This window comes from Corvus moneduloides, chromosome 5 (assembly GCF_009650955.1).
Source record: "Corvus moneduloides isolate bCorMon1 chromosome 5, bCorMon1.pri, whole genome shotgun sequence".
NCBI classification, from domain to species: domain Eukaryota; kingdom Metazoa; phylum Chordata; class Aves; order Passeriformes; family Corvidae; genus Corvus; species Corvus moneduloides.
In genome coordinates, this window is record NC_045480.1 from 48,990,895 (window position 1) to 49,015,704 (window position 24,810).

The following is a 24,810-nucleotide window of genomic DNA, read 5'->3' on the forward strand; positions in this document are numbered from 1 at the left end:
GTGGAGCTAATGCTTTCTTTCTCTCTGAACTACTGTGCAAAAGCAGAGCAAAGGGAGTCACAGAATCTGACAGAACAGTGAAGCGCACATATAATTGAACCCTTGGGACAGAGCTACTTCTTCCTGGGAAATCTTGTGAAGGCAGAATTCAGACCTCCCCCGAACCCAGTTTATTTCTCCCATCATTTTCTTTTGCAATCTTTTCAGAAACAGCTGCAATTAATAGTACAGCGGGCAAAATCAGTATTTCCAACTTAAAGCCACCAGAATTAAGGGAATTGCTCTTGAATCCTGGCAAGAGGACGCTTTTGGAAACCCCACCCATCCTACAGCCTAGCTCCACTCTAGCTGCTACCATTTTTTTAATGCCTGCTCATTGTTCTGCAAAAGCAGTGGGAGATTTGCTTCCTGCAACAGCAATGACTTTTGTGGCTGTTTGCCATAGAGTGTACAAGGTACTGAGTTGCTTTCAAAGCTCTACTCCAGTTTATAAGTGAGCTTGGCAGGAACCAAATTTCACTCTCTGAAGTGAGAGCTAGGACTTGCTTTTCTGCTTCTAAAGTCTGCAAGGTGTGTGCCACAACAGTCTTTTGAGACTTCTAAAACCACCTCTGGTGGTGTGACTGCTCACAACTGCATAGGAAGAAAATAATCAGATTAAGGTTTGTTGGTTTTGTTTGTTTTTTGGTTTTTTTTTTTAAGTTTTCCAATCTCATTTGCATGTGTTCATTAGCAGTCCTTTTTTGCAGAGCATGGAGGGAGAGTAAAAGTCACTGTCTTATGTTACTGAGCATTGCTCTGATACTGAAACACAAATAAAAGAGGAAAGATAATCAATGATTCTGGAACCTTTGCTACGTTGAGATGCAACAGTTTAAAGATACATACTCTCCTGAGCACAAGCAGTAGGATCTGAATGTTAAATATGCAGTTAGGGTGGAACATGAAGCTGGAAAGCCAGTCAAAGAAATAATAAACTGTGAAAGAATCTGAAACGAAGTAAACAACCTTATAAAGTTGTGTGTCTCATCTGCTTCAGCAGATTTTTGATGCTGAAAGCAAAGTCAAGCCAGTGGTTTCCTAATAAAAATGGAAATGAGCACATGGCTTTGCAACCCCATTAGAAGATGGCCTTTGAAGATCTGTGCTAAACTTGCTTCTCATTTTTTGAGCATGAAATGACAAATTTTTGTGCCACTACAGCAAATGCATTTCTTGCACACATAGCAGCACGTAGTGGGAAATAATCAAGAGAATACATGCAGTAGCCTCCCAAGGGTGTGAAAAGGGGTGGATTCAGACATAGATACATTTCCGCTCTTCAGATTTTTCAGCCCAAACAAAACCTGCCAAAGAAATATCAAGGACAAAGGCATTCCCAGGAGCTTTGGACTACAAGCATGTGAAAATGAACTGATTTCCACTGATTGCAGATGTACACGTGCTACTGCATTACAGAACACCATGGACATATTGAGGGGTGTTTCATCATAGCTTGTCAATACCAGTACTGAAAAATTCATATAATGGTATAGTAGAACAGTGTAGAGTGGTATAGTAGAAATAATAGAAATAATGAATCTTGCTGAAATGAACTTAAGAGGATGTTTCTGCATCTGAGAAGTATTATTATGAAAATTCCAAATGTCACGTCTCAGACCATAACAAGAAAATACCTGCAATTCAGTCCAATGTCAGTAAAGTAACTCCATCTTCAGTAAGTGAAATCCAGAAATACCATATAAGGCAGCTTTTTTATTCAGGATTTCAGTAACAAACTGTAAAAGCAGGCTCCAAAGTAAAAAAATGCAACTTATTAAAATACTTCCTTTGTTTTATAGTGCTTGTGTATTAACACAAACCATATTAAGCTGAATGTAGATGTTCTTGGACAGCTAGCAGTTTTCCCAAACCTACTGTCTCAGCAACTGCTCTTTCACACAACATAAAAGGATCCTATGCTACTTCTTGCTTTCGTGAATCTCACCAAAAATTGCCAGATGAAGTCAGCATCTCAAATCAGGAAGAATGTTAAAATAAAACACCACTTAACCGTGTACAGCATATACCTAGTGCATGAGGGTCCCCAAATGGGAATATGATTTTGTGCTGTGGTGAAATAAGCTGCAGGCTTTATGGAAGTGCATCAGATACAATCCAAATGTTTGTGTGATGTGCATAATGCATGTGCCCTAGCAGTCCTGATACTGACATGGCTGGGCCTTGAATCTTGATTGAGCAGGTATCTGGAACGGAGGTTTGTCCTTCTCAGGAAATCACTGGGTTGAATTCTTTAATTCAGCATCTTCCAAACTTTTAAAAGGAGACCCCTATTTTAGAAAACTAAATCAATCAGTGCCTGCTTTTACTCTGCCCATGATGCTTTCACTTCACATTTTACAAATCTCACCTTGGCTAGGTGATTTTACAAATCTCACCTTATATTTGTATTATAATGGGTTAATCACAAGAACACCCTGCAAACACAACCTACCAAGCCTGAACCAAATCAGAAGAAAGGCAATTTCATATCTGTCTAAGGCAATTTTGACCCTTGTAGATATCAGCACTTTTGAAAAAGTGTCATTCAGATATACAAAATCACCAGGATAATCTACCTTCTGAAAACCATAACCAAAAATAACTTCATGTAATCTCTCGAATACTTGATGAGCATGAGGGCTTACCCCATATACAGACAGAGCAAGTGGATTCCCTTGAAACCTGTGAAGAATGGGAATAATTTTTTACACCTATTCTTAATATAGTCAACTTGTTTCCTGCCTGGGATGTGCTGCCAGGAGTTCCTTGATATTTGTATCCTCAAAACAGTTTTATAAGTGCGTGAAGGAGAAGACTGCAGCAACACCGGAGGGCAAAAGTCCCAGATGTTGTCTTAGGTCTTCTTGTAGTGTAGATTCACTACCAGCAGTAGGCACACAGAGATGTAATTACAACATTTGTATAGTAGGATGCATTTTCCCATTTTCCCAAACTTTACTTCCTACCAAACAGGAAAAGTAGATAGTGACCTGACATGTTCAAATCTTAGATAATTGGTGACAACCCCTATTTAGCTGTGGGAAAGCATAACCTTTGGTCTGGTTCCAACAGTATGATTTATTACATTATTTCTATTGCCAGTTTCCTGAAAATTGAAGAGATTTTTAGAGATTTGCATCTCTTCAGTTTTTGTTTGGTTTTCTAAACATATATATTCAGTAGTTTGGAGTAGTTTGGTTAATTTCTTTAACTATTTTCTTTCCTCTCTTCAAAATTAACATCTTACTTGTCTGATTCTAACTGGTTATATTGAAGCTTTTGTTCTCAGTCATCCTTTTACAAAATCTAAAATCTGTTTTCCCAGTAGATTTGGACTGTGCTAAATAGAATTGATTATTCTGCCTACACTACCTGAAAGCAGGGTTTCCCTCTGCTGTTTTTGGAATGCCTACTGAGATGACTTTGCCAAATTTCTAATGCCTATCCACTTGTGTCCTCAGCTACTAGAATTTTTGAAAGATCTTAACACAGATTCAAAAGTTCACCAGGCAGTAGTTGAAATTTCAAAAGATTTTACAGGCTGCCATTTTTTAACTTATTTACATGGAATTTCCAACATCAATGCTTCATTTTTTTTTTTTCAAGAACTATGTGAACAGTTCAAATTTTATACTTATTTTGCACTATCTTACTAAGATCTGAATTCTGTAATTTTACCTACATTTAGAATCCATCTGGATTGATTAGTGTTTATGGCTTAATGTAACAAGATTTCTGCCCAAAAGCTACTTACACTAGTAGTCCACGAAGTACCCTTATCCTCCTAGATAAACGAATAATCTCTCTAATATATTTTGTTTCTTCTTAAACAAGTAAAAAAAAATCGCTACTCTCCTTAGAGTTTTTACTTCATATGCTGGGGCCAGGTCTTTCGATTGTACAAAGGGCTTTAAACTATATGGGTTTTTCAAGTGCTGTATTGTAGTTTTTTATTCCTTGTATATGATAACATATGATAGAGTGTGTTATTTCCAAACTGGCCTTGGCATATTGCCTCTGCTCAAAACGTCCTGTTGTAAGGGTCATGCCCTACTTAGAGAACCCTCTAAGAGTCCATATTCAGTAGGTTACTGATACATCGCAGTGTTTATTCTCACTGACACCTGACAGGGACTCAAAACCACACGAAAACCCCCATTAATGAAAGCACCCATTATTATGCTTTTAACTCCACTGGCCTTTGAGAAATGAATGCACAGGAGCAGAAATGCCTGCGATCACTTCGTCGCTCAGATTCTTCCCTTTTTTGGGGACATTTGTCTTCCTAAAAGTTAAGTGGTTGCATCAGCACAAGGACCAACTGAAGCATTCTTGCGAATGCAGAGGGAAGTGGCACCAGGGCGAGCACGCGTTGCCCTACACCCAAGCACTGCTTGCAGGATGGGTACGTGCAGGAACGGGCCTGACACCGGGCTCGATGCCCGGCTCCGCGCCGGGCACGGGCAGCGGCCGCCCCTCAGCCCCGGCCGGCGCCGGGCCGCAGCCCCCGCCCGCCCCCGCGCGGCCCTCGGCCCCTCGCAGTCCTGCCCCCGCCTCTGATTGGAGGAGAGCGCGGCGGCCGCGCCCGCCATTGGCCCCCCGGGCAGCGAGCGCCCTCGCCATTGGCTGCCGGCGGGTGCCACTCGGGGCGGCGGCGGCCGGGGGAGGTGGTGAGGCGGCTGGGCCCATCCTCTGCTGGCGGCGGCGGCGGCGGCGGCGGCGGTGGCGGTGGCGGCACCATGGTGAGCTCCGCCGGGGCGCCCGCCGTGCCCGGCATCGGGCCCGTGGTGGGACGGAGGAGGCTGAATCCACTTGGGAAGCGGGAAGCCGGGCCCCAGCCCTGCGTTTCGGGGGGAGATGGGGTGATGTTTCGGTGGGGTCGCTTCCCGCCGGGGTGATGGGAAGGGTGGGGTGCGATGCTGCGGCCGGGGGGAAGGGGCTCCCTGCCGCCCGCTGCCTGACCGTGCCGTCGCCTCGCTCTGCCCCGCAGTACGGCTTCGTCAATCACGCCCTGGAGCTGCTCGTCATCCGCAACTACGGCCCCGCCGTCTGGGAGGACATCAAGTAAGTGTCTGTGTGTGTGTTTGTGTGCGTCCGTCCCTGTGTCTGTGCGTGTCTGTGTGTCTGTGGGCGCGCGTGTCCGCGGGGCCGGGCGGGTAGCGGCGCCCCGTTTGCCGCCCGCCGGGTGCCGGGCGGGTCTGCGGGCCCGCAGTGGCTGGCGGCGGCACCGGCAGCGGTACCCGCAGGTCTGCGGGCCGGCAGAGGCACGCAGGACGCGGCTCCCAGCCGTGACAAGAACAGCGCGCCTCCTGCCGCGCCTCGTCCCGCTCGCGGCCTCCCTTAACGCCTCCAAGACCCGCCTTGTTCCATCTTTCCCGGTGTCCAGGAGCCGCAGCGGGGATGGCATGGATCCCCGCGGTCCCTCGGTTATACAGGGTATGTGGCCGGAGTAATGTGCAGGCAAAACGCCCCGAAAACACGGATGCCCATCCTTGCATCAAGCCACCAGGTGAACCGTGCAACAGTTGCATCCCTTTGCATCCCTGAAGGAATTGAGAGACAGTGTTTATTTAATAAACACTGTCTAAAACTACTGTCAGATTTTGGTAATGTCCTCAGCTTGAAATCAAAAACGTCACAGAGAAATATGTACAAGAATGTAAGTAAAAGAATGGTTTTTGGCTTCATTTCTTGAATCTGATTTCTTGTGCCCAACCCTTGCTCTTCTGGCAGTATAGCATTTTTCTAACGAGCTGACTGCCTTCACTTTAAACCTTTGATCAGTTGTGAGATTGCACTAAAAGTTTGAAATGAGCGTGCAAACAAAATTCTATTTGCCTTAAAAATAGTAGTATTAATAGCTGGGCAAAACTACAACAAAAATTTTTAAAAGGACGTAAAAGCTTACAGAGTTGTAGACTTGCTTCATCAGGCTTTAGGCAACATGTTGTCAGAAGAAAGGGTTTAATATGATTTCTTGATAAGGCAGAAGTCGGTTATCCAACTTGGGAGAAGTGATCCTCTTTCAACTGGATGCCTTCTATATCTCCTGTTGCATTTATTTTGGGCCAATTTTAATATGTCAGTGTTAATGTTGATTTTATAATATATTGCTGTTGTCATTATACAATTTTTGGAGTTAAAGGACAGTTTTGACTATGAGATTTTTGTTACCATGACACATTTTTTTCATAAAATCATTCGTTAAGAATCTGGTAACCTTGCACAGTACCATGAAATCAGAGAATCATAGAAATATCCTCTGGAAGGGGTCTCTGGAGGTCATCTAGTCCAGTTTCTGTTCCAGCCTGGGTTGTTACTGGCACTAGATCAGGGCTGAGCTAGTCTAGCTGAGTCTTTAGAATCACCAAAGGTGAGTCCACAGCTGTGATTCAGCAGGCATTCTTTGTTCCATTGATCCCTGACTGGTACTCTGTAAATTACTGTTGGCAAATCCCATTCTTTGCATAACATAGATGAACCTTCAGTGTATGCCACAAAGTTTTGTGCTATAAGTGAGGCATTTATTTTACTTACATACTGAATATTCTAAACACAGTGGTCTATTTTGAATTCCTATGGTTTGATTTATTTTAATGACATATGTAAATTAAAAGGCAATAAAATAGTGACACGTGCATCGTTTTCCGTGAAAATTAAAATAAATAAATAAAAATTTGTATAAAAGATGATGTTCATTCTTTCTTTGTATGGCATCCCTTATCAAGATGCTGTTGAGTGTCATGGCCTTTTGTCCAAATTACCCACTGAATATGTATTTGTGTTTAAGATCAATCCATCAGAGAAGATACAGTTTCATCTTCTAGTGCCTGACCAGCCATAATTCCTGAGGCATCCCATCTCTTTAGATTTTACAAACACTGAATAGAATACTGAAGATAACTAAAGCCTGTGAGGAATATTACTCATATAAAGTTTTGGAGAAATTGGATAGAAATATATGAAATACTTTTCTAAGTGCTTTTCAGCAGTGAAAATTCAGGAAGCTGGTACGTCCTGTTTCTGCTTTTCAGATGAGAAACATTTCTGTCTTGTAGCAGCCCAGCAGGTAGGCTCTGCTATTAGCTCACAAGAAGATGGCTCTCTGGAAGGAAACTGGCATGACACTACCCAGCAGAGGATTGGGATGTGATCTCCAAGAAGGAGCCAGCGTGTATGCAGCAGCTGCCATAGCTCCTTATGTGAAAAGTGTACGCAATGGGGTATTTACTCAGCAGGATTTCTCAGCAGTGTATCCTAGAGTTTAGAAACCAGTAAATCAACCCTCACTGGAACAGATTATAGTGGTGCTGACTGAGAGAATGGTAGTGTCAACTGGTAGCCAAGTGATGTTGGGGAAGAGGTTGGATGTTTTATCTTTTATAAGCAAATACAAACTTCTTGCAAAGGTTTTGTTAGAATTGTTATGCATTTAGGAAACAGCAGGAAAGTACAAACCAGTGTTGTGGCGTGCTGAGTTGAATCGGCTGAATCACTGATGACTGGAGAAGTAATTACTGAAGTCAACAGTCTTTGGCTGTTTCAAAAAACCAGGAGGAACTTTGCACTGTTAGTGAGGTTGAATTTGCAATGAAACATGACATTTTTGTGAAGTAGAGAGGCCGCTGGGTAGTTCACTACAAAATTTCTTATCTAAACTTTTTGGTGTTTTTTAATTTTGAGCTGATCACATACTGCTATTTTGTTCTCTCTGAAGGCACCGCAGAAGATGTGAATCTGCACTGCAGAGTGGTGGGTTGTGATTGCTGAGTGATTCTCAAATGCCAGCAGGTGAATTTGTACTTAATATTGATAGAAGGGAAAAGAAAACATAGAACCAAATAAGTTGAAATAATGAAATCAGGTCATTTGTCAAAAAAAGTGCATTTAAAAATGGTAAATACTGAATTTAGAGGGTGTTCTCCATCTGAAACATGGAAACTCTTCTGTAGCTTGTGCAGTCAAAAGTGATGTTGAATGAAGTTCTTATATAGAGAATTTGGGTACCCAAATAGTTGAATTAGATGCTCTTATGAGAGTGGTGTTTTCATTGCCATCACTTACCGTTAACTGAGTCAGAATGATAATTTCAACTCTCTGTGTCTGCTATTTTGTTCATTTTTCAGCATTCTTGTGAAACCATGATCTATCAGAAATAGATACAGTGTTTTATTGGCCCAGAGTGGAATTCTTGGGAAGGGTAGACTCCATGTTATTTTCATCCACTTTAAAAAGAAAGCATAACTAAACACCAGACTTCTTTTACACATCATATAATGAGGCACTGAGTTCATGGAAAAATTACAGTATATCCTTTGATTCAGGGCTTGGCTTTCCTAAAGAGCTAGAATTAAAATGCTTGACAAAATGGTTCACAGCCTCCTATTTCTGAACCAGCATTCTGGATCCCAAATAGGTTGAATTCAAAAGGCATGTAAGTGGTGAAAGTTTATCTTGACTTATAGAGCCTTTACTCATTTTCTCAACAGCAAAGTCTCAAAAATTTGCTTCTTGGTTTTTCTCTGACTGCCACTCGCAGAACTGAGAATTTGAACTAATGAACAGGGTTTTCATGATGAAGCCCTAGAATCATTAGAGGGATTTAGCAAAGCTGGATGAGCAAGAGGGAGTGAGAGGAAAGTCCTTCTGTAGTTGCTGAATTCCGCAGTAGCAGATTTTTCTTGGTGGAAATTAAGATGATTCAGCATAGTCATTTCTTTTGCTTACTGGCCGTTGTAAGCTGCACATACACTGCTCGTTGTCGTTCACTATTTCAGTCCTTGGAAGGGGAGACTTAAGACCTGCAGTGCAATGGAGACAGGCTGCTGTGATCAGTACTTCGCTAGCTCTGCAAAGAGTTACTAGTCAATAAACAGTTGATGTAGAGCTGTTAAGCACAGTTTTGCTGAGAAAACACTTTTCATTTGTTCCTTCCATACCTGAAAGAGAACCTCTTCTGAATCCTTTATTTTTCACTTGTTACATCCAGAGGGCTGGTTTAGATTGTGTGGCCACAATTGCAATGGCTGGTTCTCAAGGATGGTTCTCAAGATTCCTTTGGCATTAGATATCTTCAAGTCCTCTGCAGCCAACATAAACTGAAAATTGCCAGGCCTGGTTATTCCCACATACATGCAGTTCTGTGCTCATGTCTGTTTAAGGTCAAATTTGTACTTCTGGGTGGTACGGTAGCGTGTGAACACGATCATTAGTGCACCTGGAATTACTGTCCATGTACCTGTCCAAAACAATACAGAGATTACTCATATTGTCAAAATGAAAACTTCCACGGCTTAAGAAATTGTCTTCCCTAGTATGTTTCTATAGTGGGCATATTTTTATGGTGTATGATAGTACCTTTTTAAAAGAGGCCTCTAACATGATAAAATATGAGCTCTTCTGCAACAGGTATCACATATGGCTGAGGTGAACAGCCAATAAATATATGTGAAATTCTGATCACTCCATTCAGCAGCTCTAAGGGTTTAATTGTGTAACAAGCATTGACAGGGATGTCTTCTTGAAACAGTTCCAGGTCAATATGTGGGAGCTAGAGCAATGTCAGCAGGGAATATGTACAGAGTCTTTTTTCCTGTGTTTCCCAACACTATTCCTCTGTGTTTGATTAAATGAATACAGGATTTTCCCACGGGCTTCTAAATCTGAATTGAGGCCAGGTTAGATGCTCAAACTGTGACACTTTCAAACATACTGCCAAGAAAATGAATGAGAAGTCAAATATCTAATTAAGAAATGCATTAAAATGCTTCATCTCAAGCCTGTAGAGTAAATTAGTATTTTTCCCAAACAGGTATCCCACAAAAATATGTGGATTTGGGAAATGAAATGGCCCAACCAATCAGCTGCAGTCTTCATCTTCCTTCTGTTTTTACGGTAGAAGTCCCCACAAAAACATGTAGCCTGGAAAAACTAGGATGGAAGTTGAAACTCAGTGTTTGCTAAAAGTAACTACCCTGAGGTGAAAACACTTTTTATTTGATTCTAGAGAAGTGTTCAAACTTGCATAGTAGAAAAACGTGTTTTTTCCCCAACAGCCATGTGTCGTTTGCTGTCTGTACCTCAGTGTGGCACATCTAAATCAAGTGATAGCCTTATATCCCTGGTCCTCCATGCTTAATATAGAATTAAGGCAGCTTCCTGCATGTGCCCTGTTTTGTCCTTCTTTGGAGGGTTAGGATGGCATGTGCTGTTCGCACTCTTAAATGCCAAGACTCCAGGTCTGGGGAGCCTTCTGGGTGGCACAAACTTTACATGGACTCAGTGATCTGGAAGTGCACACAAAGGAAGAGCAAAAGTCGATAGCTTGTCCTAGGAGGAAGGAAACTTTTGTTCCCCAAGCTTCACAGATTATCACCTACCAAGGCTAAAGGCTCTTAAAAGTTTTTTTTTTCTGTAAGTCTCCTGTTATGGTTAAAATGGTGAAACACTGAGGATTGAGAAGTTATCCTGGTGCAGTGTGGAAACGGGAAGTGGAAAGTTTCTCTGCTCAGTTTCAAACTGGGTTCAGCTGAAGTTGTAGAAGACTGTACCATTTGGAGGAGTGAAATAAACTGCAGGACTATCATTTGCCTGTAGAAAATTAAACAGACAGAAACTTCTGCATCCTGTTGGTGAAGGTTAACATAGGTCAGACTTTAGTGGCGGTGTAGCTTTTGCAGTGAAATGTAGGTGGTTTAAGAATACATGTTTTTGGGTAAATTTTCAAAGGCATTCCTAGCAGTTAGGTTTATTAGTAGTATTGTAGGTTGTCCACTTAAGTCAGGAAAGGTAGATGCTTTTATTCATTTATGTATTTAAAAATTGTATTCCACTGACTTTCACTAGCATTTAGATAATTAGGAACTCATTGACAGGATGTGCTATTCTGATTAATTATATTTGTAGTGATATTCTATAATAGTAAATAATATAAAATAAATATGAAATGCCTTTCAGAATATGTTTTATAATTTTTTACAGGAGATGAACTTGAATTGCACTGTTTCCTGGGAATTTCTCACATAGCAAAAGTTGTCTATTTTTATGCTACTTAAACAAAGCAAATAATAAAAAGCTTTGTTAGCTGCAGAGAATGAAGGCTCTAGCTTGGCTGACTGTGTCTGTATGCTGAGTTCAGAATGTCACTTTGTCAGAGGTGTTTTTTTCTTTTTATTAGTGTATCAAAACACAACTTACATTTGTTTACAGATTCTGTGAGAATCAAGATTTTGGCCTACTGCTTAGCACAATGTTTAGATGTAGTAATAGCTCATACTACAGTGTAGTTTGCCTTTGCAGAAACTTAGGAAAATATGTACAAAAGCTCTAGTGAAACATTGTTTTAAGTTGCAGTAGCAAATTCTTAAGATGTGTGGGAATTTAGATAACTTGTAGGTCTGATGCTGGTAGTCTGTAAAGTCCATGAAAATTGTGTTTTGAGCGTAAGAAGTGCTGAGTACCCTAAAAAACCAGAACCACCTGTTGCATACCGGGCACCCTAAATGAATGAAACCTTTTTGATCTGTGGTGTTCCTGCCTATTTTAAATGGAAATGGTCTAATTGGCCTCATGAGATTGTTGGAGAGCTAATTAATGCTTCTGCATGCAATTAGTGTAGAGATCAATTCCACAGGAAGACTTATTAGAAAGGAATAATTCTCTCTTCAGAACTGGATTTGCAAACTGCTATATATTGAGGAATGGGATAAAATAAAATATGAAATAGTTGCACATTAGTGGAGTAGGACCTAGCCTCAGTACTGAAAGAACTGGAAGCCTGGAGGAAAAGGAGCAGGTTCTGTGGGCTCATGGGTGTGGCTGGTATGTTGTGTCATACAGGCTCGGGAACAGAGAGGGAAATGGTGCTTGGGGCAAACTGCTCTAATGTTGCTGTGAGTGGACCTGAGTTCATCTTTCCTGCTTTCACTAAACTACAAAAAAAAAGTTTGCCAGACGCTTATGGCTCTTTTTGAGACATGTTTTATTTCTTTGTAACTGTTCTGGAAAGTGCTTTTCAAGTTTTCAGCTGACTGTAGTTTCTATGAATAGGGCAGCCCTTTAAAAAGCATGTAAAACAGTACCATAGTCTGTAACAATTTGTCTGCAGTGATAACAGTGTCACTTCTGGTAGGAGAGGAGTTGGATAATCATGAGCTTGGAATGTAGGGTTTTTGGAGAAACTCTATTTGTATATGTAGGCACATATGCATATAAATATTGATGTGCACTTATATGTGCATGTGCATGTGCATATTATGTCTACATAATCGCCATGTGGCCTGGGCAATAAAAATGCAAACTAAACAGGAAATAAGAATCAAATATCTGTACAAAATGTGACGTGTGGCACTTCTGTTAGTAGTCATCTGTAGTGGAAGCAAGTGAAGAGACTTCCAGTTATCTTTGGTATTTCTTGTCAAGGGGGCTGATTTGCAGGAGAACCCTGGTGCCAACCTCCTTGTAAATTTCAAAGTGTAGGTTTGGATGTGTCTTGGACTTCAATTTTGTTTCATCCTATTAATGCCTTTGGGATTTCTCCCATCAGAATTCTGGCTTTCCTCTTCCTTTCTTCTGTACTTCTCCTCCCAGGAACTGTAGAAGTCTGAGTGGTGAACAAGTGGGTTTTGGAGTTTGCCACATAGACACATATACCTGTATGCTGTAGTGGTGGCTGTCAGTCCCCTGTGACTCTTCTTTCCTTCTTTGTTGAACTGCTGGGATCTTGCTTGGTATTTCCCTTTCCCAGCCCACAACTCATTACTGTAAGGAATGCTTGCTTGACAGTTTACCTGAATTTACTGATTCTTTCATGCTCAAAAGTGTTGCAGACTTTGTTAATTATTTTAACTGTCTTGTCACAATGAACACTGGTGAAAAAAATAGACTATTCACTAGAGTTTAGATTGTGAATCCATTCTTATTTTGGATCATGTAGTTCTCAGTTGTAAATAATTGCAGTGATCTGGGAAAAAGCAAGAAAATGGAGGTTTTGCAGCCTCTTTTAGCACCTTGTGGGTTTACCCAGTGCTGAAGGCAGTGTTCCGTTCAACCAGTCTCATAACAATTTTGAAAAAAATACAGATTGCCTGTAAGTAGATGTGAGAAAGACACTTTGGAAAGACATTAGTGGTGAAATGACAATAGATTATTTCTTTTTAATCCAAATACGTTTTAACATTAGTGAGTTTTTACCCAGAAAGTAACATTTTTTGTAGTTTGTTTTTGAGTCCTTATTTCATACTATCCCAAAATTCTAATCAGTATAATTATATCATTATAATTTTTTTTTAAGTGATGCTGAATAGATGATTCTTCATGGGTATGGAGGTTAATATTTACAAGCTTCCTAGGGTCAGGACACTATACTGCCTGCTCTTTCAGTTCCTCACAGCGGAGGGACCTGCTTGAAGGTTAGGAGTTAAACTGAGTGGATGCCAAATTCTTTAATTCCTCTGGGAATTAGTTGGCTAAAAGGAAATAGTGCCATGTTATGAAACTTTGTGTGAGTGTTCTTGCAGTATCTCTCAGGTACTTTGCAGTTTTCCCAGAATTAAGTGCTTTTGGACGTGCCAGGATAACAGGTGCTATAAACATATCATTCACTCTTATAAATGAAATGCATGAAAGAGTATTTGTAAATACCATTCATTTTAGACCACTTACGTAAAAGGAAGCAAAATAATACTGGCTTTATATTTTTAATAATATTTTTAGTATTTGTAGTAGCAGCGAGGAACTTGTACTTTTGTTAACTGTATCTTCTAGTATTATCTTGTTTTGAAAACCTACATTAAACACTCCCATATCCAGCCTGTAAAACTGGGAAATAGCTCAGAACTGTGAAGTCTATAAATACACCTATTTACTTTACCCAGAACATAATTTTCCTGGACAGATTCCCGTTTTTATTTAATCTTGTAACTTAATATAATTTATGTTCTTCCCAGCTGGGTGTTTTAAAATATCTTTGGACCATCCACAACATGCACAAGTCTATTTTGTTTTTTTTCCTTTTCAGAAGACTGGCACAATATTTGTAATAATTTTTAGTAAAGCATCTTTGTGAAGTACATGAAAAAACGATGAGAAGCATTTTGAAAAGACCAACTGTCTGTGAAGTAATATAATGAGCAGTGAGTTTGCTATTTTAATTTAAATGAGGTACAAAGACAACGATTCTGGTTTCACAGATACCATCTCTAGTTCTGACCCGTGTAATCCTGTTTAAGAGTGCTACTCTTGGAACGGAATTAAACTTGACTTGCTCCTATCAGTGAGATCAGAACCATGCTGTGTTTCTAAGTGCAGTAGTGTTATTTTGTCATTAAGATTGTTTTGACCGATCTCTTCAATTTAACAAGCACTTTTTCCATCCTTGTTACACCAAGAGAACTGAAGCACAATGGTGGCAAAAGTCCCAACAGAAACAATACGTATCATGGAAGAAGTCCTGGAGGTGGGTTTGGAACTAGTGACTGTTTTGGTGTGTTTGAGGTGACACACCCAGTGTGCACACTTCGGACTGAGTTTTGATAGGAAGAGATCCAGTTGTGCATTTGGGACACTGGATGATCTCTTAAAGTGATACTAACAGCTTCTAAGTAATAATGTATCACAGAGAAGCCTGTGCATCTTCAGGATGCAAAGTAATTGTTCCATGGGGTCTTCTACCACATTTTTTCTCAATATTTGCTGCATGCAAATGGGGAGGGTTCTTTTTCTGTAAGAATTTTTTAAGATTTCAGCTTTTTGACTGACAGAGGCAGAATAGCAAGTGATACTTCACCGGAATAAGAAGGTTTTGTCAGCAGCAATCTTCTTGATTATGATTTATGCAAATTCACTTTAAATACGACAATCTGATTGCAAAACTACATTGAAACTCACTTTGTGCAGAATGGCCTATATAAGTAACACCAGCCTGATGTGACATCTTGTCCAGCTGTGTTGCTGTAAAATCTCCAAAGATGGCAAAAGAAATCTTTACTACCTCAAACCTCTATGAGAAACAAAAATGTGTGCAATCTTTGGGTTAAAAATCTGAAGTGCAGGATCTGTTCTGATTTTAAGAACAGTTTTTTCTCAAAATGTTTGTCCACACATAGCATTTCAGCCATTTCTGTGAATTATTAACATTACCTTTGAACATTAGTACTGTGTTTACAAATACTGAACTAGTTGCACAATGGAGAAGATTTTCAAAGGGACCATTGTACACTATCACCTGTAATGCTGTTCTGTGCTCCTGAGTCAACAGCAGTTTGGGGGGTGTTAGCAGACTGATGGAGGAAAGGCTGTTTTAGGACTTGATCCTGCTTTGATCTATTCAATAGGAATTTTTCCACTGATTTCAAGGCCAAATCTGTATGTGGAAAATATCCTCTGTATAGCTGTTATTTTCCATGGTGCAATGGCTAAGGTTCTTCTCTTGCCCAAGTAAACTGCCTCACATTAACCTGGATAATAGAAACATTCTGGAGGAAAACAAAAGCATTTTAGAAAAGTCTGGGCTGGAATCTTTGTTTCCCACAATTGAAATAGCTCTGTGTAGTCATTCAAAATTAGTCTAGAGTAAATAAGAAGGGCTGCCAGACTGTAGGAGTTAGGACAGGCATGTCATAGGATGTAAGTTTTGAACCATGAAATATCACATCTCAGGTGACAGGAGTTGGTTTGGGCAAGAGCATTAAAATCCCAGGGTGTGTTAACATTTTGAACATAAATTTACAGGGGAGCAAAACCCACACTTATTTTGTCTCTATGAATGTAAATGAGGCATTAATTGTGAATTCTGTTCTATTTGACTTGGAAGTTATTTTGAAAGAACAGGCATATAAAAGTTAAAAGTTTGCTACTGTAATACTGTTGTTTCATTAAAGAATTAAGCAGGGCTTGGGAATTTGCCAGAGCTTGTTGCTTTTGGCTCATTTCCACTCAAGTTCTTAAGAAAGCCACCAATATGTTATTGCTGTTAATGTCTTTGTGATCAAACACCACAGTCTGCAGAAAACATTAGAACTATGCTAATTTCCTCCCATAATTTTATCTGGTAAAAAACTGTAACTAAAGATTGCAGCAAAACATTTCAAGGGAAATGCCACAGTTTTTTGTAAAGCTATGGATTATGAAGTTTTCTCTGAAATGTGATCAGCCAAATACAAATGTAAGGGAATTGCTCATGATGGACAGCCAACCACAGCAGCTCTGCAGAGCTGACAAAGCAGCCTCACTCTTAGTATTATAACAGTTTTCACAACACTATCATATATTTCTTCATATGAGCCTTGTTGTAGAACCATTTCCTTAGTGCAGGCAGCTTTGAGAAATCAGGTAGGGTCACTTAATTAGGAGGGAAGACTGCAGCCATGAGGAAATTTTAGGTATTGCCCATTCACCTGAATGACACTGCTCCATTTCCTGGGCTGCTGGGGTCAGCAGCCTCTGGTCAGCCATGGTCGGCCTCTTTGGTGCTGATAGCTGTGATGCTGTCTCAGACACATTGATTAGAGGACCTGCTGTTCTGTAGACTTGATAAAGGACCAGTGCCTCTGTAAAAATAGGAGTGCTTTCCCTTTGCATTGGCCATCTTGGATGAACTCACTGCAGCATTTTCCCGTCGCATGTAGTCTTAAGACTAGTACTTCAGAGAGAAAGCATTTGGAAGCTCTCACTGCTGTCAGACTACTGAGGGAGGCAGAAGGGCTTCAGAAGCCTGTCCACAATCACTCTGGCTACGTGTTGTCTGTATGCACACCAGCTTCTGTGAACAGGTGATGGAGCAGACAGGGAAATTCATCTAGCAGAAAAATAATACAGAAAAACAGATACCTAACTGAATTTTATTTCAGCTCAGCACCTATCTAAATTGCTAGGATGTACCAGCACAACAGATCTTGGAGGTATGGAGAAGGAATTGACTTGGAAAGGAAGAAGAATGTTCTGAAATTTAATAATTTTCAAGCATGGATCTTAAAAAAGCAGTTTATATTTTCACACAGGCTTGGATTAGACATTGTGATAGTATTTGCCATATTTGTAGAATAAGCAAATAAGTTTTTGCCTGCATGATTTTGACTGAGGAGTATATTTACTCCCCTGCAGGAGTAACTATTTACTTTGACAAGTTTTCTAGAAAATTTTGCTTACCTTAAAATTATTTTTTAATGGGAAGTACATGAGTAGTGCTGCTCAGATGGCTTCTGAGTGATCCAAAGGATCTAGAGTAAACTCGAAAATAAATAGTTAAAATAATAAATGGAATAGGCACTGAACTAACCAGTGGTGATTTTAAAAGGTGGTGGCTCAGAGAAATTGCAGATACTGAAGAAAATCTTTGACAAAATAAACTAAAGACAAATAAAATTGGAAAGAAGAATCATGGCTTGGCACAGAGAAGTAAACAGGAAAAGTTCCAGTCAATGTAGTTAGAAAGAAATGTAAGAAGTTTTGAAAGAGATACCAACATCATCAAACTGGGACAATTTTTCATAGAGAAAATTCTCACACAGAAAAACTGTGTCTACTGGACTGTGCAAGTATGCAGTATTTTTGAGGATGTTCATTGGTTTTCCAGATGTGTGTGCTATCCTTTGTGGTTTGGCTCAGATCAGAGAGACTAAAAGAAAGCACAGCATGTATCCGAGATGTGGGAAAGTTTTTTCACCCTTTGCAAACATCCCTCCAAACTGTAGCTGACTTGTAGTTTCATACCATGTTATGAGAATCAAAGAATCAAGATGGTTTTCTTTTCTCATATTCATTTCAATTCTGTTCTTAGGAAATGTAAACTTTACCTTCTTGTCCCTGACTGATGTCTTATGTTTCAAGACATCATTTCCCACTGGCAACTCCAGCTCTCCTCCTGCTTAAGACCCTGCTTAATTAAGGTTATTACAATATTTTTTAGGTCATTGGCTAGAGAACGACGTTCCTTTTATGTAGAATTATGAGGGATATTTAGTCTCATGTCCCCTATAGCCTTGTCATATTCCTGTAGGAAAATTGCTTAGCTTGTTTTCAGTTCATTTTTCTTAGAATGAGTATAAAAATGGTTATTTCAAGTAACAGTTACTTCAGTTATTAATAAATAATATATTTTTGAAATATAGAAGCAATGTTGTTTAATTTTTGGACAGTGGGAAGAATGTGAGGAGCAAGATTAAAGGAAGATGAAGAGTAAAAAGAAAATAATGGCTTCCAGATATCCATTAAGTGAACAGGTTATCAAAGACCGGTGATTACAAACTGGAGGGTTAAATGATGAGTCTTTTCACTTAGGTCAGTAGAATACTGCCATATGAGATTGGAATCAGTCCTTCTCAGCAGTACCATTTGCCATCTAGCAGTTTTAAGATCAACAAGAGTACTTAATTCTCAGACCTCTCCCCTTTGAGTACCGGAGGAAATATTTCTGTTTCTATGGATGGATAATTCCACTATATCTGTAAATGCTTGAATTGTTCTGCAGACATTATTATTTTGTATTAATTAATTTTTTAAATAAATGACACCGCTTTAGAAAATCAAAACCTGAGTTACAGTCAAAGAATTTGGTTTTAATTTATGGTTGATTATGTTATGATAATGGAGAGAAAGAATTTGATGTAAAAGGGACTGCAGGATTTTACATAGTAGATTTAGAATTTTACTTTTTGTAGGTTTTTGTTATTCCTCTGGTGACCAAGGGAAATTCAGAAGTTAGAAATATTGGCTCTGTAGGCTTGAGCCTTATCTCAAAGAGCACTTCTGTCAAACTCTGGTAAAAGCTCCTCATTACCATGGTACTAGTAAATAACTAATTACTCATTCTCCTCTTTCATTTGTACATTAGAAAAATAATTATACTACCAAGTTGATGAATGTCTTGATTTGCATCCCTTGTGCTTAGATTTTTTTTCAAACCTACCTCATAATCTGCCTTTTTTATAGTTTTTCTAATTCTAAGGGTTTTTTTTCTGTAGAGCAACATTGTGTACTGTTTGTTTTTTTTTTTTTTTTTTTCGGTGTGACGTGATTCGGTAATTCACTTCAAGGCTTTCCTGTCTCTTTGCCTTTCTCTTGACTTCCTGAAATGAACTGCAGGACAGAGATACATTTAGATGAAAGGGTATAATTTCTTTTTAATGAGGTAGCTATGACCCTCCACCTGCAAATATACTAATGATGCCATGATCATATGAGTTTTGCTGAGCCAAAATATATTCTACGTACATCAATTAGAGCATGAGTACTTACAAATGTCTCCTCTTCTGTCACTATTTCTGTGAAGTATGCTGTGTCTATAGAGAGTCATTGTAGGTGGCACCACAGGAGGTGACCACCTATTTTAAAAAACATACTGAGAAAGGAGGCTGTGCTCATTTTCACATGGGGACTTCAACAAACAGGGCACGACTTCATCAGAGAACACATCAGGCCCCTCTGCACATCTCCTCTTCTGTTGAAGGAAAATTTGCAAGGGAAATAAGAACAAATACAGAATATTACTTTACTTGAAGCTGGGCAGAGACAGGGCCATGGCCATTGGCATGCTCTGTGCACAGCAGGACCAACCACATGGGCAGCTGGCTCTTCAGTGTCCTGGGGTCTGCCTGCCCATGAGGGTGCTCCCTGTCCTTTTCCCTAGAGCTGGGACTTGGCCACTCCTGCAGCACGAGTGGCCTGGCTCCTGTGCCATGCAGATGGGGTGAAATAGGGAGGAAGGCACTTATGGGCCCTCCCTAGTAACTCACTTGTGCCAAATGCAAAGTTTGGAAGGCACAACAGTTCATTCATTGTCTGGGGGATCATCTTCTTTTCCTCAGTAAAAAAATATAGCCTACAGAGTTGTGCTGCCTTTTGGACAAGCTGCTGACCTGATGTTCATGATCTAGAGAATACTAGATGACGCTGAAAAACAAAGTAGTTATTTTGTTTTGGTTTTTTACTTAGTAGCAGTAGTAAATGTGGACAGGACTTATGTATGAGTCTTGTCTTAAACCCGGGGCTGAGAGTTGTTTTCTTTAGTGAAGAAATGTGTATTTTTATTGTGCTTTAGCTAAGTAGTGACACTTTACACATGAGAATTGATGTGCAATGTGAGAACAAGGCCTTGCAATATCCCAGCATCCTTTTTCTTCCTATCTGCTGGGCATGTGCAGAATTCTGAAAAAAGATACTTGATTTGGTACCTGCATCTGTATTTTAAATTCCGCTTTGGACATATGTGCAAATGGTTGTTAGAAACATCCCACGCCTTTTGTAAATAAAGTGTAATTGAAATGTGATGGAATGAAAAAGCTTAAAAAGTGTTTAAAGAGCCCATCATGGGCTGTAGTATTGGATATTCTGTTATTTTAAAATGCAGATTGTGTCTTTATTAGTACAGCAACTTCTTTTTGAGGCTCTATACTGAAAAATCATGTTTATTTTCTTATATCTAATTATTATTTATAGAACACTCATGGTCTGAAATATTTGCATTGTACACTAATGACTGAGGTATGGAACAAATTTATTTCTAATTTTTTGTCTTAAATAACTCTACAAACTTATTTTATTTAAAAGACTTTTATCCATATGGTGCTTTTCCCTCAAGCAAAAAGATTTTATTCTGTTTTCTTTTTAGGAAGGAGGCACAGCTGGATGAAGAGGGACAGTTTCTGGTCAGAATAATCTACGACGATTCCAAAACCTATGACCTTGTTGCAGCTGCAAGCAAGGTCCTTAGTAAGTAGTACAGATATCTTCTTTGCCCATTCATCACAAAAAAGGTAATACCCCTCCTGCCCCCCAAATCTGTGTCGCAGAGAAGAACAGGATTTAGCACAGAGGAAGTGAAAATGGAGTATTGGTCAAAGAGAGGATTTTTTTTTTTTAAATCTTAGAATAAAGAATTGTATTTCTTTTATTTCTCTTAAGAAAATTTTATTCCTTTTATTCCTTGAAATTATTTCTATTACTTCTAAAGTATTCCATCTTAAACTGCAGAAATATTCCTCATCCACAGAGCATGGGCAGTGTTACAAAGCAGTCCTGAAGTAAAATCCTACTGCAGCTGCCTTCCAATACACCCAAGTTTCAACCACTGCTGCAAGAGCAGTGAATGAATTAATGAATGAATGAATCCTTGATCTCTAAAGAACAATGCTGAGTTACAGAAATGTATGTGGCATGGACACATTTCATTTAATTGCATATCAGCCATTGATTTGGGTTGCATTCATTTTCAATCATTGAAGCTCTGGTCTGGAATTTAAAAGGTAGAAATATGCCCATCAGCATTATTTTATCTGCAGACCCAAGTGCGCTATGAAATTGTTCTGCATCAGTAATTAGCCAAGAATCTATAAGACTGATGACTGTAGTAATGTTGAATTGGAGCAGCTGATGTGGTTTCATGCTATTGTAAATTAGAATTAACTCTGCTGAGGCAAGCACTACTAACAACTAAGTTTCTTTATTTTCAAGAAGTGATTCATTTTTCTGTATCAGAATCTAAATGCTATATGTGTGTGAAATGTACAGTGTGGTGAAGTAATAATGGTAATTGGTAAATCCTAGTGAAATTCCTGTATTGGATAACTCAGTATTTGCCATATGAATCCTGAATCTTACTTTGTTCTTGACCTACTGGATCTGGGTAGTGTTTAGATACTGTCTTGTTTGTGAATATAAGAGTAATGAAATAAGCAGGTGCGTGAAATACAGTGTTGGGACTGAATCATATTTTCCTGTTTTAACTAGATCTAAATGCTGGGGAAATTCTTCAAATGTTTGGGAAGATGTTTTTTGTGTTTTGTCAAGAATCTGGTTATGATACAATTCTACGTGTCTTGGGCTCAAATGTCAGAGAGTTTTTGCAGGTAAGAATTTTGTGCCCAATTGTTTCAGATACCAGACAGAATCATGGCCCAGTCAACAGAAATTTAAATTGAAGTTCCAAAGAGAATTTTTGAGCAAGAGTATTCATATGCAACAAATTGGGGGGGTGGTGTGTGTTAAGTGAAAAGACTTACCTTGTTTATAGTAACAGAAAATGTGATCTTCAGATTTTTAGGGTATTTATTCTGTTATTTCTGACAATTATAGACACTGGATATTTCTAATAGTATGTTACGTACAGAGCTAGGGCTCATAACAGCTTATCTCTTAAGATGTTATCCTTCATCCATGTACTGAGGGTGGGATAAAGAAGCAGTTTTTAAGTCAATTCATGTACTTTCCTAACTGCAGAACATCATGAAAACAAAATGAAAATTATTTTATAATAGCATGGAAGAAATGTAGGGTCTTTGCTAAAGTGTTATTTCTAAGTGTAGAAAAATGGCCTTCCCTTTTTTGTCACCTGAAGATTGTTTACTGCAGTAAGCACTTTGTATTTAAGGTTTGTGATCTGTATCACTCTTGGAGAGACTCTGTACTGTAATGAGGTTAAAAGTGTTGAACTGGAGATTGCCCAAAAGCTGACTGTCAAAACTATTGATTTTCTCTGAAAATATAGCAGCCTCTTGTCATCTGTGCCCTTATAATCTCTCCAGCATTAAGGGAAAAAGAATCATAGTTTGTTGGATTACTTGAATATTTGCTTGTGTGTCTCACTGCCCCAAAACCTGCATCATTCCTGAGCATCCTAGGTGCAGTCAACCCAGACTTCTTGTACAAATCCCGTGGACTGTAGTTGCTGGGCAGACAGGGTATGTGGATGTTCCAACATGTGCATATCTGAGTGATCAGCAAACCACAGTCTGTCTATGGGATGTGACATCCTTTGTGTTTTATAGCTTCATTCACAGGCTGCTCTCAAAGCAAGCCTTCAGATAAAAGTAATTTCTGAAGATAACTCATGTACTGAAGTTGTGGTTAACGTTGAGCAAGAACAGGAGAGGAGGAAAAAAAAGATGTAGCTGGCCCATTGTATCATCACTTTGGTTACTCATATATGGGCCAGAAATACAGATACTATTTCCTTTCCCTCATGCCCTTTTCCATGTAATACACTTCTCTTGTCATTTCTTACCACATGTGCTGGTGAAAGGACTGGACACGTTTGTTATGCACACCAAACATCTATAAAAGTGGAAACAGCTTACATTTATATTCTTCTAATGACAGCATTTTAAGCTTTGTTTGAATTTCAGTGTTAACAGATTACATTGGATATTATATGCTTCTCTAAATATTAACAGGGCTAATGTATTAGTAGCTGTGCTGGAAGTGTACTTTTTAGCTTTTTATTACAATGGAAAATTAACATTAGCTGTGATTTATTACTTTTGCATCTTCCAACAAATGTTAGGTCAGGAAACTACTTTATATACCTGTTAAAAAATAGGTGCAGATTGCATTTAATGTCCCAAACTTTTCTCAGATTCTTAGAATACATAATAGAGTTCCAAAAGGTGCTTCTTGAAATGTATACTGAGTCCAGGATCTATACAAAATAATTGAGAACTGCAGCTTTTTAAAATATGTGAAAATAAATCTCATTTATGTTCTGTTCCATTTGACATCTCAAGAAAATTTAGTTTATTCATAGTTGAAACACAGGTACTTCAAGCTTCATGACAGTGGAAAATAAAAAGGGCAACTAAATCAAATATTTATACTTTCTGTGAAAAACACAAGCATGGAAGATTTGCAAGTCATGTTGAAAGACACTGTGCCAAAGAGAAGCAGTGTGAAAAGAGGACTTCCTAGGAAACCCAAAGCATGCTTTTAGGTTCAGTTCAGTAGCTTTTTACTGAATGAAAATCAAAGACTGGAGTAGTGGTTAGTTCTCTCATTTAAGGAATTATTTACATGACTGTTCAGGTTTTCATGATTACAGTGTAATAAAATTCAGGGGATGAACTCCTCTTTTAGATAAGTTTCCAGGTGCTGTGTACCACACAGCACTGAACAGCGTGTCTTTGTACTTCAGGTGCCAGCCACAACTGTCACTTTTAGACAGACCAGGTCAGCCTCATTTAGTATGACTGCTTGTTCTTGCCTGGAGATTCCCTTGTGTTTCACCATGGAGCTGATCCCTGTTCCTCAAAGCTCTAGAATTTGTTCTTTGTTTCCAGCACAAGCTCTGGCATACATCTGAGCAGTCTAGGAGCCAAGAATTCATAGCTTATTATTAAGGCAACCTTAGCCTATTATAATCTGCACCTGAGTGCACCTCTGCCTCACAGCAGGTGAAGAACATACTATAAAAAAGAAATTTGTTCTTTCAGAAGCTGCAATATCAATTTAGAATGGATCAAAACCAGCAAAAAATTAGGAGTAGGAGTAACAATGACAGTGTCTAGATCTGGGAGTGATTTCAGCTCCTTGATCTGGAAAAACATGTCTACTCCTTGACTATGTGTTGGAGTGAGGTTTTGAACACAGTGAGCTGTAAGTCCCCCATTCTGGAAGATTAGAGAGTAAAAACTGAAGGACATATCCCATGGACTTCACCTGTGACATTGCTCTGACAAAGTCAGCAGTAGAGAAGGGTGGCAAAGGGGTTTTGCAGAATGGGGCTACTGCCAGTTGTTAGTCACACTTGTGCCAGACTTAAATGTTAATACTTAGACAACCATCTTACAAAAATTCTGTCCTTGACATTGGCCATTCCCCATTCGAAATTCTTCAGCTGGTGACTGTGTAACTGGAAGATTATCATCTGTTCCCATGTATCTCCCTAAGAGTTTTTTCTAAAAGGTCAATGTATCCCGGCTGTTTCTGAGGCATATGTACTGAAACTGCAGTCCTGCAACCAGTTAAGGAGATGGCAGCTCAGTCTTTCAGAGCCAGTCATCT

The 24,810-nt window shown here is 39.3% G+C and overlaps 1 protein-coding gene across 2 annotated transcripts in view; it reads left to right on the forward strand.

Moving 5' to 3' along the window:
- Window positions 1-4,690: 4,690 nt before the first annotated feature.
- GUCY1B1 (guanylate cyclase 1 soluble subunit beta 1) overlaps window positions 4,691-24,810 on the forward strand; it is a 42,517-nt gene continuing 22,397 nt past the window's right edge. The window contains exons 1-4 of one of the 2 annotated variants that reach the window (XM_032108843.1): window positions 4,691-4,784; window positions 5,033-5,106; window positions 20,648-20,748; window positions 21,766-21,884. In XM_032108843.1, the coding sequence (XP_031964734.1) occupies window positions 4,782-4,784; window positions 5,033-5,106; window positions 20,648-20,748; window positions 21,766-21,884 (297 nt within the window). In that variant the 5' untranslated portion in view covers window positions 4,691-4,781. Of the gene's footprint in view, window positions 4,785-5,032; window positions 5,107-7,759; window positions 7,834-20,647; window positions 20,749-21,765; window positions 21,885-24,810 lie in introns of those variants that run through there. The other variant, XM_032108844.1, reaches the window with a different exon arrangement.